Genomic DNA, 19,211 nt, shown 5'->3' on the forward strand with positions numbered 1-19,211 from the left:
CAGGAGTGCAGTGATTTCGTCACTTATCATTTGGAGGGGTCTAGGTTCGAATCTCGTTGGAGACGAAAAAACTTGTTTTCTACGATTGAAGAATCCTCGAAGAATTCCTGAAATAAATCTTAAAGGTCTCTCCAGTCGACGTAGTTATCTGATATGGGACGGTGGTAGTAGAAGTTGTTCCCCCTTAGTTATTCCTAGCCTACAACTTGCATATCGGCCGTCAGCATACACAACACACTCAGCAACATAACCTGCGATCCTGATCAGGGCACACTTTATCTGACTTTCAGATTACATATACTGGCTTAGCGCTTGTTATAATTCATTATAATTATTGTCAGTAAATTTCTTGCAACGATTATACCAGGCCGGCTTGTTAATTTTCATGGCTTGTTAGTTTGTTAGTTTCATCTCCCCCCCCCCCACACACACCATATGAAATACTGTGCTTTGCATATTATAGGAATAAAATATACCATTGCCTCTACTTCTGCAGGATGTTTCTTTTTTAAATAAAACTACATTTGAAAATCACTATTGAAATTTACTTTATGGGGCTTCTCTTTTTTTTTTTTTTTTTTTCTGATTTAAAACCAGCGCCAAAAGAAAGAAAAATTGTTTCCCCTATTTTAAACCAGCGGCAAACGGGAGAAATAGTTTTGGTGTTTTCCCCTCCCCTCTATTCTGATTTAAAATCTGGAAACGAAGTTACGTACAGGAATAGATCGTCCAATCACTGCGAATCAGTCGGTGGAGCTAGGCAAGCTCTTCATTCATTTCGCAAAGATCCATGGGTGAGCACCATGAAGTAAATTTCAACCCATTATTTTTGTTCCACATTTTACATAGAAGGGAGACCTCAATCACACTTACCCCGTATTTTTCCTTTTTCCGTCACGCACACGGTGCTCCTGTTGGACACTGCTTCTAACTTATTCTTAGATGCTTGGACCTTTGTTTGTTTCTGTTGTTTAGTCTGCTAAGAAGTTTTTTTTTTAATTTTTCGCAGGTGCAACGCCCGAGTGAGATATAAAAGAAACATGTTTTTTCTTCTCTAAAAGTTACGAGCTCATTGTTATTCTTTCCATCCAAAAACTTTATTTAAAAATTAAAATTTACGTTTACACTTTTAATGTTCCGCATTAAGTAAAAATTGCGCTTCGCCTGTCTGTAAAATTTCCATTCGGTCTTCGGGAGCAGGTTACATTTTTTTAAGTACTTCGTCAATGCTGTTCTGGATGGTTTTGGCGCATCGACTAGTTTAGCCATAATGCACCAGTTCACATGGTATTCGACTTCTTATGGTCTATTGTTTACGAGCGTGTATTTATATATTTTCGGGCCAGTTTGAATTTGCTTTTGGACCGATAAATGTAAAACAGGTCATTGAGAAAATTCTGTCCACTCCGCTTGAGATCAGTCCCAACTTAAAATGCCTTTAACAGCTCCTCCAGTCTCCGACAAGAGTGGAATGAAATGTTCTCGCGCGAAAGACTGTAAACTGACCTGATAAGTCTTGTCTTTCCTTCTTGACTTTGTTCATATTTATATTTTTCTTCTTAAACTTGGTCAGAGAGAAAATGGTAGTGCCCACAGTTGTTTTATAAATATCGATTGGCTTATACACAGTAAATAAATATGCTGTAGGTAATTGTGGAAATAGCAAGAAATGTTTAAGGAACAGGCATCATGAAATGTTTGTGCATCATCTTTTGTATAGATAGACATTGATACCATTATAAATTTAATAACTAGTATTTTATTTTAATTAAATATTTGTCCTCCCTTTTAATTCAAATTTTATTACCCTTTTATTCGTTAATGAAAATACTTACGGGGGTGACTAATTTCGACATTCAGCTTCTAATTACATATTGAACTGCGCATTCCTTTCTTGATTTGCGATTGTTTACCTATTATTTTTGCGATTTTTGTATTCTATAGTAAAAGGTGGTGGGAAAAATCTGAGCAATGTTTCTCGTAGATATAGAATAACAAGCAAAAAATATATGAAATGAGGAAAGAAAGAGAATTTATTAACGATTTTAAACAAATTGAAATAATCAGCAGCTACTACAGCCCGTTTTCAGTGTAAAATGCTCTGCTTGTTCGTTGGCCTGGTATGTTCCCAATTAAGCATGTTGTGATGCGCACCATATACAGTTTCATGTCACATGCTAAGCCAATGAACGAGCAGCACACTTGCCCTTCGTAAACCGTCTGTAGAATACCATGTTTAGATACCTACTTGTCCCAGAATTCCTATTTCATTAACACTTGCAGTGGTGATGTGATTATGTCGTTGTTTACGCCCAGTGACGTGACAGGCGAAATCGGTGATTTTTGATGTTGTTTCTAAATACTGTACTTATCTACCAACCAACTTTTCTTTGTCGGGGGGATACGCCTCTGTTTTATTTGATGAAAGTTTTTAAGGACTAATCGATTAGACATCGTGGTAGTGGCAATTTGCCGTCATTAAAGATTGTCTCCAATATGAAATAGTAGTAAGTACAGTAAAGCAATGTAGGTCAGAGTTGCCGCGTTAACAATGTTTTATTGCATAGGTTACTTCGAATATACGATGTGTGATCGCGTTGCGATTAACAAAATATCAAGAGAAATAGTCACATATTTCTTGACCATATGAGGCTACCATTCTAAAATGTCTTATCCATTCCATATGAAAATTGAGTTGACATGCTGGCCTCATTTATTTTTTTATCTCCATCCGAATCGCAATACACGAACTCGCTTAATCATACGGGTTCCATTCCAAGACTTCGTTCAATCTTGCTTCGAAACACTTTCTATCTGTCCCGTGCCGTGCTCTTTTCCCTTATGCTCCATATTGCCTTTATTTTTTTAACGCTCATGTTAAAATTAACACGATACACTCCACCTGTGTGAGTGTATCGTTTTCAGTGGCGTTATCAACGTATGGCGCAATTGGCAGCTACACAAAATTATATAATTTTTATTTATTTATTTATTTTTATGTAAGATCCCTGAACAGTGATGTAAATTTTTATGCAAGTGAGGATAAATTTACTTTTACTTGTATATCACCTGTCTAATAATAACGCTGGCCAACAGTTTTTTTAATTTTTTTTTTTTTTTTTTTTTTTCTTCTCGCACCTCCTGAGCAAAGGTTACAGATTCTACAAGAAATTGATCCGCTGTTTCTAAAAATCTAAAACGATGTTACAATAATACATATGCTATTTTAAAAATATTAGTTTTATTCATTTTAAAATACGGCAATCAAACATAATGTACTACATACATTCTGTTTCCTTAAAAATGTTTGCTACTCATTTTTTGTTATAGTCCCCCACCCCTTAAGAAGCCAGCAGAAGTTTCTGATCATGGCAGTATTTCAGCGACCTTGATACCGTTTCTCCATCGTCGATATATCCTAATGAAACCGTTCCCCTTTCCCATCACTGACCTCTCCCAAATTCTGAAGAAGAAAAACAAATGGAAATGAATATTCAGTGACATTCTGATTATAAATAAATAAATAAATTTTCTGTTTATACTCCGGGACGACCAAACGGTCAGAGGAGTTCACAAGATAGACCGAATACAAGAAACAGCACCATATTCAGCAGTCACGGGCTTGAACCCCGGTACTCAAGGCACGTGTACTTATACACCCGCGCGCCTGACCACTAGGCTACGGCGGCCCTTTATAACGTTGCAGTAAGGATGACACCAGAGATCCGTGATTTAAACAGTCCCCAAACTGCTAGTTCAGTATTCTGTAGCTTTGCTTCGAATGCGGGCGCCTCCATAGCCAGGTGGGCAGGAGCAGCAGTGCGTAGCACACGCTTCTTGATTAGACTGGGATTCGAGCCCGTGACCACCAAATACGGAGGATGCGGAAAGGTCAGGGAATGACCACAGCATATCCCCGGAGCAATATGGCCTTAGTTGCTAATGCTCCTAAAAACCAAATAACAAACAAACAGCTTCGAATGCGTAATTTTCTTTCAGTTTTATTTTGTATCTGTTAAGTTGGGAAGCACTTTCTTTAGGTAGCAGAATCCATTTCTTTATGCAGCGCATTAACAAAATTCTTAATTAATACAAACGTATATGTAAAGGAGAAAAACTTTTTTGGCTCAGCCAGTGGAACTTACAAGAGGTTTACCTTTTGAACATCCCTGATTTAAATGTCTCGCAAAAGAAAAAAACCCAATGCAGTAGGAAATGTTAACTTTTATTGGGAAAGAAAACTCAAACAATTCATTATTAAAAAAACGATAATAAAAAAATAAATAAACAGACTTCTACATTTCATTTGGTGCTTTAGTGCACCAAAGAATGTTCAAATAATACTCTATTTAGACCAGGTTCGCTCCAACATATGTATCTGCACTGATGGTGGCAATTGCTTGAACGATGCGTGTACGTTAGATGGCGATGTTAGACACCTTTGTGGAAAAACCGTCTTTCACATTGTCCCAGAAGAAATCTAACGGAGTTAAATCAGTTGAACGAGGGATCCATGCTACTGTCCACCTCTCCCAATCCAAGGATCCGGGAACGTGTCGTAAAGAGCACCGCGCACCTGCAAGCTCCAATGAGGCGGTGCTCCATCTTGCTGAAAGATTGTTGGGCTGTTGGGCTGTTGGTGTGTAGTCTGAGGAAATGCGTATTCCATCATGAATATGTATGTGAGTCCTGTAATATCCTCCAAGAAGATGAAGAACGGTTCGATAATCATGTCTTTCTTAAGACCATACCACATATTCACTTTTGGGCTGTCTCGGTGTACTCTTGGATAAAATGCAGGTTTCATAACTCCCAGTTTCGAATACTTTTCCCGAAACGTGAAATGTCGCCTCTTCGGAAAACATAACTTGACTCAAGATACTGTGGTTTTGGTCGATGAGATCAAGAATATCGATAGCGACCTTTTTTCGCTGTAAACCACAGCGAAAAATCAAGTCAGTCGGCTTGATTTCTTGAATCATTTGCAATTTATGGGCGTATGAACACAGCCGCGTGAGTAATAACCCGGTGCAAAGTTTCACTGGTTGATGTTCAGTTCCTTTCATACACGCCTGATTGATTTCCGCTGGTTGTGAACAATTACAGCACTTCCTCTACAAATGTTTTCTGAGATGTTTTGATGACTTCCATGTTGCTTCTGCATGCTACTGGAGTTCAAAAAAAGTCCTGTATCATCTCCGTATAGACTTTGGATCAGGTGCATCTTTTGTTGAACACGTCTAAATTGCCTTTGAACCCTGACAAAGATTTGCTCTCAAACAAACGATAGCAGCACCGCAGCTTCGGTCGGTCACAGCGCGTTTGAAAACAGCAATGAAACTTATCCTTATCCTTCCCTCTACTGGTTCCCACAATATTGCCATATGTACACCACACGAATTTTAATCAACTTTTAAAAATTAGCAACGTTCAAAAGGGACATCCTGTGTTTTATATTACTTACCCCTGGTAGCAGTTCTTTCCTCGTTTCCTGCTGCTGTACAATATAATCTTTTTCTGTTGAAAGACTGCCCCACAGACAATAAACAGTAGTATTTTGTGAAACCTCCCTGTAGATCAGGAAGTAATCCAATTACCTTAAGATCGCCGCAGACATTCTAAGCAAAGTTATTATACTCGGTACCTTGGACGTAGCATTAAGTAGAGGGACTGTGGGAATGCATTTCCATTGTGCAGCGAAACTGCTTTTAAACTTAATTTTGAGGTACACATAAATGTACGCCATTCATTTGATTTGAGCTCATCGCCCAGTTCGCTCAGAAGGCCACTATTGTCTTTACAGAAACAGATACCATCTTTCATGACGAAATGTTCTGAAAACACTGTGTGACCTTTTCCCTATACTGTTGTAACCTAGAACCATAGTATTTTCTAATCAACTTTAGATAAGTTTAAATATCACGAACTAACTCATTCAACTCTTATTGCTTAATTTAGTGCTGTACATTATAATTTTATGGTTGGTAGTTCAAATCTGTTGAAGTGTACTGTTCCACGAAATCTGAAAACATAAGTATCCTCGCTATTTTCATCACTTTCGCGTGATTTTGAAGGATCTCGTAAGAGGCGTCATTGCAGATGATCTTTAGGGTATTTGATGGTATACTTGTTTTTTCTGGACATCCCTGATACTATGCAGAAATAGAAATCGTAAATGTGGCTGCCCGTTTCTCGTCGCATTATAGGAACAGCAAAATGTATACTTTTTTATTTTTACCAGTTAGCCATATCCTCAAATTTGTGGTGTAGACAGCACATGTGTAGAGCCCAAATTTTGTCCCGATCACCAATCGTGCAACCAAAGTGCCAACAATATGTACCTTTAGTACTATAGATTTTCTTCCCTCTGAGTTTTTGATATAAACCGTTCACATACGTAGTGGAAATTGTCTGAATGATTCAGACACCTCCTTTTGCTTAATGCTTAGCATTGTGTTGTATAAAATATAGAGAGATTAGCCAGTCTACACAAGGGCATTCAATTGATTTATAATTGGATTAAAAAGCATGGACTATCTAAATGTTGAAAAGTGCCATGCCATGCCATGCCATTACCATAACCGATTCTCGCAAACAATTAGTTGTCTGTTATAATTATACTTTGGAATCCTTACTCATTAAAAGAATACATGAAAATTTGGTTGCGTATACAGTATTTGTACATTAGTGCGGTAAGTTTTGAGTTGCCGAGCACTGCCGAATTCTTCCTCGCACGGTATGCTGGTCAACTCGCTGTGAAAATATGTAATATATTTATTCAGTAGTATGCTTAAAATACAGCAAAGTATCAAATTACAGTAGTAGTTTTTTTGGCTAATTCTGCAGTACTGAAAACTTCTGGTTCGATAAAAGTCAGACAGACCATTATATTTGTCATCCATCTTGTTAGCAGTAACTTATTTAAAATTTTCAGAAGTGACTGACGAACGGATGGACTGAGTAAATTAATGGCACCTCCATCTCATAGATCAAACAGATCCTTTAGAGAAAGAGGCACATTCGCTGGCCAGGTCGTGACTTGGCTATGAGAAGAATGCTTACTTTTTTGACGCTAGAAAGCATCGAAGTTTGGGATTGCCACTCTACCTTCCCTTGTTCTGTGTATATTATTGCGTTTCATCTGTACTTCTTTTAAGAAAGAAGTATTGCGTTTATATTTCTGGAACTCTTAATTTTATATATAACATTTTTCTCCCTCTTAATAATATTGTTTATTGCTTTGGAATTTTAACAGTTTCTGTTTCATGCGACACTTAATTTTGCTGATTCTGCAAGGGATTCGGGTAGTCTCATCTACATGCAATCTCGAGAAAAATTCAGTTTTGCTTGCTTCACAAAAGGATTTTCCATTTCTTCTTGGGTTTAAGAAAATAAACCCAAATCACTCGACCTGTGCTAGTTAAGTTATCCGTTGAAAATCACTTTGGATTCTTTAGAATTATTTTTTCTTTCCCCCTTCTACATCATCTTCTGCTTCGTCAGTTACTGACTTTCGTTCTTGTATTGGTTTTATGAATGTAAAGATAACAACTAGGCAGCTTGATTTCACTTGGTCGATTCTTCAAAATGCAAATGAGCATCCACTATCCTTAAACTTTACCAAAGTGTTATCTTGATTATCTTTCTGTCACGGAAGTTGACAGATGAAATTGACTAGACTGGTCAATCGAAGAGATAAGGTGTCGTTAAGTGTAGTTGTAATCAGTCTGTAATTGACAGAATTAAAAGTTTCGTAGAATAAGAATGTTTTCCCAATATTTTTTTCAGCATTAAGCGATAACAAACTATTTAAAATCGATTTGGGCGAGAGACTGAACTTTGGGAATGAATTCGGACTCCCATATTATAACGTCAGTGCTCATCGGAATTCGTTTGTCGAAAGTCCGAAGTTCCACTAACCTCTGCTGAGCAACTTATTGAACTGAGATATAGTATATTTGGGAGCGAATCACATAAACAATTTGAAACAGTACCATACAAATGCGGCATGACTAATACATATGCGATTTGGTTGAGTTGGGAATTTCTGCTGTGTGGAATGTTTTGGTTACAGGGCCCCAAACTTGTCTTTTGTTACAGGGCCCCATAACTCGTGCATAACTTGTCTTTTGTAATGATCTCAGCATTTGATCTGTCTCGTTTTTTGTTTTTATATATATATATATTTCTCAGCTTTCGCAGGATCCGTCATCACTGATTCGGTATAAATTAAGTTCTGCCCTATATTCATCGCATGGAATCGTTTCAATCTCTAGTTTCACTGATGACTGCTTTCTGTGACGAGCGGTCTAATTAACGCAGGAAAGTTTAGAGAATGGTCTTGCTCCACCTATTGTAGTCGCTTGACGACTGGCTTCACAATGCTTCAGTCGCTTGACGACACCCTTGGTCATAATGCGCTAGTTCACGTGGTACCTAATTCCTATAGTTTGTATATAGGAGCATTTCTTAAAAAGAAATTCTCTTTTTTTTTTTTTTTTTTTTTTATTTTAATGAAATTTGGAATGGTTTGACATACCAAATTTCGTGAAAATCCAGTCATTAGTAGTAGACTTCTTACATGTGGACAGACAGACAGACAGACGAACATGTTGAAGCTATTAACGCTCTTTATCCATTAATAAACAATCTCAAAAAGAACATTTTTAATATTCTGCGAAGTTGACATTGCGTTGTTACGTATTAATAAAAATATATACAGGGTGTTTCAGTTAAACGTTTCAGAACTTCTAAGAGGGGTAGGGTACATCCTGACAACTCGAAATCATATAGCAATGTGGGGTCGGAAATGCTTTCCTGAAGCGGTGTTGTACACAGAAGTCGTCGTGCGACGTCGTGCAGCACAGATTCGATTTTCGGTCAATGTATGGGCCGGTATTATGGGAGATCACCTCATCGGACCTTACCTGTTACCGTGTCGTCTAACCGGACCTATCTACTTGATCTTTCTGCAACAAGTATTGCCACAACTTTTGAGAGATGAACAGATTTCTGCATCGACGCAACAGACAATGTGGTTTCAACACGATGGAGCCCCTGCCCATTATAGCGGAGATGTTCGTAACTACCTGGATGTCACATTTGGTCAACAGTGGATCGGACGTGGTGGTCCCGTTCGTTGGCCTGCTCGGTCACCCGACCTATCATGTCTTGATTTTTATTTCTGGGGTCATATGAAATCGCTAGTTTATGACACCCCTGTTGACAATGCCGAGGAGCTGGTTGCAAGAATCGCAGTAGCTGCCGAAGAAATTCGAAATTCACCTGGAGTATTCCAGAATGTTCGGATGTCCATGCGTCGGAGATGTGAGGCGTGCATTGTAGCCCGTGGAAGAAACTTCGAACACTTACTTTAATCCATGTACCTTTTTGCTTCTTTTCATGTATTATTAAAACGATTTCTCACTTACGGTCTCTTTTCTTTATGGTGCTTCTGTGTACAACACCGCTTCAGGAAAGCATTTCCGACCCCACATTGCTATATGATTTCGAGTTGTTAGGATGTACCCTACCCCTCTTAGAAGTTCTGAAACATTTAACTGAAACACCCTGTATATATATATATAGATGTGTGGGGAAATTCATAACACCACATGAAATTAAGTTCAGACTTCATTGGGTTAGACTAGTTACATAGTTTTTGTAGATTACATTTGAGTAAGTCTTTCTTTCCCATACAGTTCATCTTTTTATCTATTAAAAAAAAAAAAAAAAAAAAACGTTTCTGGATTTGTCTTAAATTGTTTCTCGGCCTGATGACATATTCAATATGGAACCCAGAAACTTCACCTTTTGATGAGGAGATGAATTATGAGAACGAATGCTTTTCAAATGCAGTAAGTCTGATTAAACTTATTTTCACGTAGTTTAATCAATGATTCTATCAAATCTACAATTTCAATTTTCTTGTAAATTTAGTCTATTTTAATTTTTTTTTTATTATGAAATAAATAAATAAAATACTGCATTGTGTGCCACATATGATCTTCCATTGTGGCTAAAAGTAAAATGAAAGCTGTAGTCCTCTTCGCGGGTGTGCCATTAATAATTTATTTTTATTTTAAATAAATTATCCTAACCTTTATTTATCGAGGGGTGTAAAGTGTTAGAATAGTTTGCTTCTTAATAAACAGTTCAATTACTTCACTTTCGTTTTCTTTCTCTAATTATAAGTTTATTTCTTTGATAAAACTGAATCTTAACAGGTATTTATTCACTTTCTTAGATAGGATCAGTGTACTCTATTTATACTAAATAGTTACTCTATTTAGTTTTATATCATTAATTATATAATAGTTTTATATCATTAAAACACTGTTAATGCCCGTGAACATTTGAAACTTAGGGTTCTGGAGTTGTGATCAAACGTTATGAAACAGAAACAAACTACACGCCATGTTTTACAATGCGTGAAGAGCAGGGGTCGAAATTGAAAATTTTACGAAACGGAACTCTCGTTAATCAATCTTATTTTTAATAATCTAGCATGTACTGGCATTACTAGAGAAGAATTAAAGTTTGCTCTGAGTGAGGGAAATAGGAAAGCGGTGATTATTTTCTTGCAAATACCATCTGCTGGACTACAAGGCTAATCATTGCCGCAAGCGATGTAATTGCAGACAGAACTTTAGACCGAGTTTTGGCTGCATTGTGTAACCCCCTTCCCCAAAAAAGAGTAGCCGGTGAGCGACCCTTTTGGAAAAATATTCCCATTGCTCACACTCCTATTCATTTGAAAATTTATTAATTACAATTTTCAGTGCCCTTGATATCAAGGCCATATGTAAAAATAGCAAGGCCTCTCCTTCGAAACTTCAATGGTACGAACTCTTTCTCTCTCATTTTGTAATTTTATTAATTGTATAAACATCTTATGCAATTGGCATGTTGTTCTGATTTGCAGAAATAACATTTGCTGCAATTTTTTTAATTTAAATATGTAGTAATAAAAATGATCATAACTCATTATGGGTGGCGTTAGTGTGTTCTATTGGAAAAATATACATAATTTCACTGAGAGGGTAAATGTTAATTTATCGATATGTTATGTGTGTTTCGCTCTGTATATGTATTTCTTGCGCACCTCCTCTTTGTTGTACATATTAAGTCCAAGGGCTGTGCTCGCATTTATCAACGGTAACCGGCTTTGAAATGTTATTCGATAGGTCTAAATGACCTAATGGCCTATGCACTCCACCTTGTTCAAGCTCTTTTGTTGAGAGCTGGCATCTGAAAAGCCTGTTTTCCACATTAATCTTGTTCGGTCTCTGTTCACTGTGAAAACTAATTTTCTCTTGTCATACAAGATGTTCCGCTACTGCCGCGTCCACTGACCTTTCGTCTTGACACATCCACAGGGATCTTGTACAGGTTTCTGATTATGGCAGTTTACTTTTTTTTTAGATGTTCTATACAGCGCCACATGAGTGGTTCTTTTATTCATTACTTTAATGGAAACTTACTATATTATTAGTTTCGGTTACACTAGATATTCTCTGTAAAGCTGTTTGACAAGTAATCATTTTGAAATAGTTCTAACCGGGTTGAAATAACACTTGAGGTTCCAAAATGAGCTAGTCTATTTACACTCCAGAGAAACGCCGTTAATGTAAAATTTCATAATTCGGCATTTCTCCAGAGGAAGTTTTGAATTCTGATAGTTAAGTAGAATCATTGCACAGTGTGTATTTTGCTTCTTAGTCCTTAAGTAAAATTGCTATTCGGAAAGAATATTGTCAAGTATAACGTTTTGATTGAGATATTTTGCCATACAAAAATTTTCCTCGAGGTTTGTTAATGAAACAAATTGTAAACTTTTATGTTCAATAAAATAAAACTTACTGTAAATAAATAAATTGTGAACAACACCACTTGAAACTGAATAATTAATGGTTGATCGTCATATATTTTAATGAAAAATATTTATACTCTATGATCACTGAATTATGACCACTCCATCCGTAATGGACTATGCCGCATGTATTAAAAAAAAAAAAAAAACCGAACAGCTTCTTCATACGCAAGATCAGTGATAATTGGTCATGTAAGTCAAAGTGATAAAGTAGCAGTTATGGGACTTAGTAAAGATATCACGGAGGTTCAGTAGGGCATGATTGTGAGACATTGTGCATTGGGTGCTTCCATATCAGAAACGGAACGTCTTGTCAATTGCTCACGGACCACTATGGTTAAGATGTACAAAGGCGTGTCGAACGATTAAAAAAAACTACTTCCCGCCGACGTAACTCTGAAAGATTACGCAAGGTGGTGTTCGCGGTTAGCGAAGGGGACAGTGAGTTGTACGGACTCAACGGCAGGTCACTTTGCAACGGTTGACATCTTACAGTTTGGGGAATGCAGTAAAAATATCCAAAATGACGATGCGCCGCACACTCAGATGGGTTCCACAACATGAACAATCCAAGAGACACCCTCTCCTCACCGCTGATCATCGTCGACGGCGAATGCTATAGTTTCACACTGCTTGGAGACTGGAGGCCTATAAACGGTATGCTGGTCAGATGAATCCAAATACCTGATGCAACACGCTGACGGGTGCTTATATGTGTGTCCCAAGCAACACTAGTTCATGGACTTAGCCTATTGGTGCCCACTATGCAGGCAGGTAGTTGCTCAATATGGGGCATGTTTTACTTGCAAGAACTAGAAAACCTGGTGAGTATGGACCACGTTTCATAGTGGGGTCTACTAGAGCTTTTAGGGACAATGTGCACCCTACCATGTTGCATCCCCCCCTCCGGACAAATGGGATCTTCCAAGACAATAAGGCGCTGTGTTATCGGACCCGCATTGTGCACGAGTAGTTCGAGGAACACGATGAAGATATCACCCGTCTTGATTGGCTTCCAGATTTGTCTGACCTCAATCCAGTTGAACACCTGTGGGGTGTTTTGGAACGGGAAGTGAGGCGTATAGACATGCAACCGTCACTTATTCCGACACTGGAACGCGTTGCAGGCAGCATGGCTGGACTACGGACGTCTTCATACATCTAATGGAGTCGATGCCTTGGCGAATAGCTGCTGTTATCCGTGCGAACGGTGGCCCCAACACGGTAATAAAATACATGGCAGTAGCATGGCCAACCAGTAGAGCGAAAGTAAAAATAAACCATACATAATAAAACCAAACGAATGGTGAGGGGGGGGAGAGAATATTGCAGAAAGAACGCTCATAAAATAATCTAGAAATGTCGAAATATACGATACCAAATACTAAAAATATTTTAGAAAGCCAATTAAATGAAATTTAGGGACACCACTCTGATGGCACCAGGTCCAAATTATCTGAAATATCGCTAAAAGAGAAGACGAAAAATATCTAAAACACTGACCAACAAAACTAAATGAATATGAAATACTGACTGTTATGCCCCATCTCGACAGAGGACAACAAGACCAATAATGGTCAGGGAATCACTGCATTTCGAACATTAAACAAATCCACTATGAAGCAATGAGCATGGAAAAGAACTGCATCTCACTTCTTTCTTAGTATTCCAGCTGACTTGTAAAAACATTTTACGCCATCTTTACTCACTTTCTTAAGAAAATTATTGGAACATTATTCTGATTCTAAACATTAATGGTTTTGTTGTGGTACTGTTTTAAACGTTTTACCCACTTGACCGTATTGCTCCGTTGTATATTATGTTTGTAAAAGTGTGTTCAGGGGCAGATCTGCATGTTATGCTGGCTGAAAAGCCTGTAATAACTCGCCTTAATGGCATGCTTGTACAGTAGTTTCTGTGCACTGGTACTACAGGGTGTTTCATAAAGGATGCAACCGTATTATAGGAATTTTTAACAAATCAAACAAAAGGGAAAGAAATTACACAACCTTTACAATACTTGTTGGAAATGGTTTCCACTCGCAGGTTCGTACCATTTTCATGATATTTGCAGCCACCTTACATAATGTTTGCTCAGTTATGTTTGCAATCTCTTTTTCAGTGTTAGCCTTCAATTCGTCAAGAGTGAGGATTGTTATGAATCACTTCACCTTTTAATTTTCCCCAAAGAAAAAAATCTGGAGGAGTAAGATCTGGAGATCTTGGCGGCCACAAGTTTTTTGAGATCAAGCGATCTCCGAAAAATTCGTGTAACGTGGCCATCGTTTCATTTGCTGTATGGCAGTTCGCACCATCTTGTTGAGCGGAGATGGGGGAAACCCCTAGTGGCATTTGACCCTAAACACACTTTACATCTTGTTGAAACCAACATTCTTGTTCATTCGCCTCCAACAATGCAATAAACTGTTAGATTATGTCACGATAAACTTCTCCATCCACAGTTTTGTCAAAAAATATAGGCCCTATAACACGACGGCCCGAGGTGGCGCACCAAACCCCAATTTTCAGGGTATGTAATGATCGTTCGCCTGTGGGTTTTCACTGCTCCATATTCGGCTGTTCTGACTATTCACATAGTCAGAACAGCCTCCAAGTAAAACCAAGCCTCGTCACTTCACTAAAATAAAAACGATCCAACACCTCAATTTCATTTTCGTCAACAAAGAAACGAAACCAACGACAATGCCGTACATGTTTTTCATGGTCCTTTCAGTTCCTGAACGACACCAATACGGTAAGCATGCAACACAATGGACTGGATGCCTGACCGAGACTAATGCATGTCACGGTCATTCAACTGCTTACCTCGGGTAACCTTGGATGCAGTGCTGCCACCTACACTTCAAACTTGACATAACATTTGCCTGCCCGTAAGTTCTACCTTCTTCATTTTAGGGTTGTTTCCTTTATGAAACACCCTGTGATGAGCTGGGTACTTGGGTTTGTGTGCTTCACCTCTTGTTATAGGCTCGTGTGTTGTGTTATCCTTTTGATAGCTGGAGGCCTACTGTATTCTTAAATATTGCGCATATTAACAAATAACTCTGAACGTTTTTTTTTTTTTTTTTTTGTACAGGATTGAACACTTTACATTGCTCTATTAAAATATCAAATGCAGAGTGATTATAGACGCAGTATAGCTTTAGTTGCTGCGTATCAGTGGACGTCATCCGACTTGGAGTAAAGATGAGATAGCTTGACTTCTGTGGATTAACTGACAGGCCAAAAAATCTGACACACTCCCAGAATGTATTTAGGTAGCTGTTTACAGTTTATGAGGAGGTGTCTTGCTTGTGAATCGCCAACATGACATTTGCATGGGAAGTAACACACAATATCATCAGCATACGATAAGAACGCTGGAATTTGATCCATAAATGGAACGAATATTGCAGCAAATAGTAGAGTTGAGAGTTTGAACCACTTTGTGAGATACCTACATCCACGCTTTACAGACCATACTGTTATTATCTGTGAAGTGAAACATTCTCCTAGATAGATTTTTGAGGAGCTCTAAGGCAAGAAGGGGTGCGATTTGCACTGAGTCGAATGCAGATTTCATGTATTATTCGCAATTCGGCATATGTTCCCTGATGAAAAGCCAGTGATTGTAAGGTTGGTAAACTTTGGCCTCTTAAGTTTCAGATTACTGTTTCAGTAAAGTAATACAGGAGACACATGTCTCCCTTATCCTGAGCTCAAACTGTCTCCTGTCTATCAGAATTTTTTTTTTGAGATATGGTGGAGTTTTTTTTTTTTTTTTTTTTATATATATATATATATCCTGATATTAAAACTGCTCTCCTGGCGGTGTCTCAGATTTTTAAATATATAGCGAATTTGCCTATTCAGGAGTCTATGATGCTGTACAATTTTTAAAAAGATTATCAACTTAGCAAAACCGTGGATAACTTAATTAATGCTCGTGCTTCATCTTTATTGAGAATAGTCTCATGATCGAAATAGAACGCGTACGAATTTTGATTTTATTTTAATTATTGCTTTGAAATACCCCTGAAATCTTATTGTTATTGCCTTATAGTAGAACTTTATTACAAGCATTTTGATGTGACAATTATCCAGATTCTAGAGATTGACTTAACCATTGATTCCTCATTGCCCTCAAAAGATTTTGTCAGATAAACGTTTTGGATAGACAGGAAGTCTAGTTAATCACCCTAGAACTGAAGATAATGCTCCTCGTGTTAAGCAGGTTCTGGATTGACTCACCCCCACAACCAAAAAAATCCATATGGTAGCTTTCGAGCGAGCTTAAAATATTCAAAACGAATAATTTTTAAAAAATCCTGATAGTAAGGTTTACATTCCAGAATTGTACCCAGCAGTTATCAAGGATAATCCCGATAGGAAAGCTGAATTAGCAGAAAATATTCCTCCGAATGTATAAAAATTCGCTCAACGGAATTGTAATGTCTGATGATGCATTTTCAAGTTCAGTAAATATATTAACCGACAATTTGTGTTACAAGCTTTTTTCTAATCCTAAAATTGAAAGAAAAGACTTCTTTTTACATGTGCAAAAGCAAGGTAATGCTCCGGCATGTGATTCCTCGAGGTTAGAAAATTTACTGAATGGAAATTTACCTAACAACTGCACTGGACGGCGTGGCCACATTGTGTCCACCCAGAAACCAAATTTAACCCCAATTTTCTCCCCACTGTCCTTTTCCCATGGTCTACTCCAGGATACCTCATGACACAGATAGCCTAAAAACGGTAATGACCGAAAAACTTCCAAAATTGATCGTGTGTTACATGTTCGGAAAGTTGTTGCAGTGTATCAAAACAATGTATTCATGTATTGAAGCTGAAAGACACCGTTGGGAAAGTTTAACTTGAATTTCTATATATAGCTATAAAAAGTTTTTGGTTTCTTAAATTATAAGAGTTTTTTTTTTAGTTTCTATTATACTATTTCTGTACTTTTCCAGAGAACTTAAAAATGTACCTTGTATCGTAGTCGCTGCTGATTATGCGCTTATTCTTTTTTTTTTTCTGCTTGTTTTTTTCAGGGACCGGGTCTTTCGACTGAATCTGAGCAATGTGAACAAGAGTCGGTGTGAGGTGAGTACTTTTACATTCGTTTATACATTTAATCAGCTTTTATACGTGTGCTCTGAATCAGCTACAATTCAGAGAAATCGAAACATTATTAGATCAACATATAATAAATATTTTTAAAATATTGCTCCTTAGATCTCATATCTTAAGTACTTATTTTAAGAAGCGTGTGCAAAATATTTAATTTCTTAATGGCCGCCGCTTTCAATTTTTTGTTTTCTGAGTAGGGGGTTACTTTGTTACTTGAATTTTTATTTATTGATTAAATTTTTATTCGTGCATTCACGTATAATCAGTGTTTTAGGATCTAAATCTGCTGGAACGGGTGCAGAGAAGGTCAACGAGATTATTGAAGGGAATGAAAGGGTGGTCTTAACAAGACGGGCTTCAGTTTTGAAAATTGTAGCGTCTGGAGACTAGGCACCTGTGAGGTGATCTGATCGAGGTTTTTTAAGGCTTTGAATGGATTGAACAAGCTCAATGCCAATGGCATTCTTCCTCTTGCTCAGACTACGCCCTTGAGGGGCATAAATTCAAATTGAGGAAGGATGGTTGCAGGACAGATGTAAGATGTTTGCCTTTACCCAGCGGGTGATTGACAAACTTCCATCTGGTGTTTTACCTGAATAAATTAAGGTAAAAACTAGACAAATTATTGGAGGGGTTAATAATTTTTGCTTGTTTTTTTGTCCGAAGCGTATTTGTGTGCATCATATGCCACTAATAATATTTTAGATTACAAAATATAAGAGCAGTAAAGCTCAATTTTAGTCACTAATAATAATAAACTTAGTATTTTACTTAAACTTAATACTGTATGTTTTTGCGTGATATGCATTTATACTTAAAGGAAAACATAAAATTCAGTTCAGTTTACCAGAAGCATAATTTAATTAAACTTAGTTTTAACTCAGTTTCCAAGTCAACAACGAACATGAACTACAATATATTTCTTTAAATAGTATGAACCAGAGCTGTAATGCTCAGTACGTTCTACGTTGATATCAATATTTGTAAAATAAAATAGTACGGAAGTGTTCTACGTACTATATTGAGGTAAACTTCTCTTTTTATTTTCCAAGTATCTTTCTTTAGAAGAAAATGTAAATAAATTATTGATCCTTTTATTGTAACCAAAAATAAGTATAAATATTCCATCGTTGCTAATAGCCACGGATTAACTTTTTTAACTTTATGAACAGTAAACAGAAAACGTAGATAACAAATTAAGTACTACTTCGAAAAATGTATAATTAGTCGCAAAGAACTTGTCCTGCGACTTTCCACAGTTTATATTTTTGGCCCTTAGCCTAAAAAGGTTGGACACACCTGTCTTAATGTATTTCCAATGTCTTAGAGCGATTTCAGAGGATTCCTGGGCCCTTAGCGACGCTTGTGCTTCAGAATTTGTTTTTTACTCCTATCCAATTAGGCTGGTGAAAGAACCCTTGTTCTCTTCTCCAGATGATTGGTGGCCATCCTAGCATGTTATTTGTACAAGCTATTTACCCGTGAACATAGACAAATAACCATGCGAATAGGAATACCATATGAACTGGCGTACAAAGACCAAAACGCAGTGTACAGAAAAATTAGCAAACAACCAACCAACCAATTGTTTCCCTGTAACCCCGAATTCGATTTCTGAGAAATCACGCACGAAGAAGCGTCAACAGGTCGCCAACGAATCAGTCCGTTACAATTCATGAAATGTATTTTCTTAATTATGGCTCTCCCCTCCACTTTCAATCCGTCACTTTGGAGAAATGGAGTAAGTGTTGCCATTAGCACTGCCGTTTTAGCAGATATAGAGCGGTCAACTCTACCCCTGGCAATTTCGAGGCTTAGGTAGCAGTCATTCATCATCGGGGACCGTCACTCGTCATACTGAACCCACAGACATCCCCAGCCTGTCCGTGAGGAGAGAGAAAGAATGTGTGTGTGTGTGCACGTGCGTTTACTTGCTTGCTTTCCTTATTCAGACCTCCTAGAGTATTCTGGCAAACATGACTATGATGCACCGACTGCTAAGGCAAACATCACTGACCTCTGACACTGCCGCTGGGATCCACGCATAGCCGTCACGTAAGGAAATTGACAGTTGATGAATAGGGACCGGAGATTGCCAATGTTTCGTGATGAAGTCTTTTTCTAGACGATTTCTTTTGCAGACATCTCGGATGTTGCCCCTGAAGAGCAAATAGGGAAATAAAGAGGCCAGCGCTGCTTACTACCC

At 37.7% G+C, this 19,211-nt stretch overlaps 1 protein-coding gene across 10 annotated transcripts in view; it reads left to right on the forward strand.

Moving 5' to 3' along the window:
* Positions 1–19,211, forward strand: part of LOC150089257 (semaphorin-2A-like) — a 1,190,084-nt gene that overhangs the window by 825,823 nt on the left and 345,050 nt on the right. For all 10 annotated transcript variants that reach the window (XM_090388614.1, XM_090388640.1, XM_090388608.1 and 7 more), the window contains one exon: positions 16,927–16,978. In XM_090388614.1, coding sequence (XP_090244740.1) covers positions 16,927–16,978 — 52 coding nt within the window. The remainder of the gene's footprint in view (positions 1–16,926; positions 16,979–19,211) is intronic.

The sequence above is a fragment of the Mastigoproctus giganteus genome, chromosome 2, assembly GCF_048544385.1.
Source record: "Mastigoproctus giganteus isolate SK-2022 chromosome 2, ASM4854438v1, whole genome shotgun sequence".
Lineage (NCBI taxonomy): Eukaryota > Metazoa > Arthropoda > Arachnida > Uropygi > Thelyphonidae > Mastigoproctus > Mastigoproctus giganteus.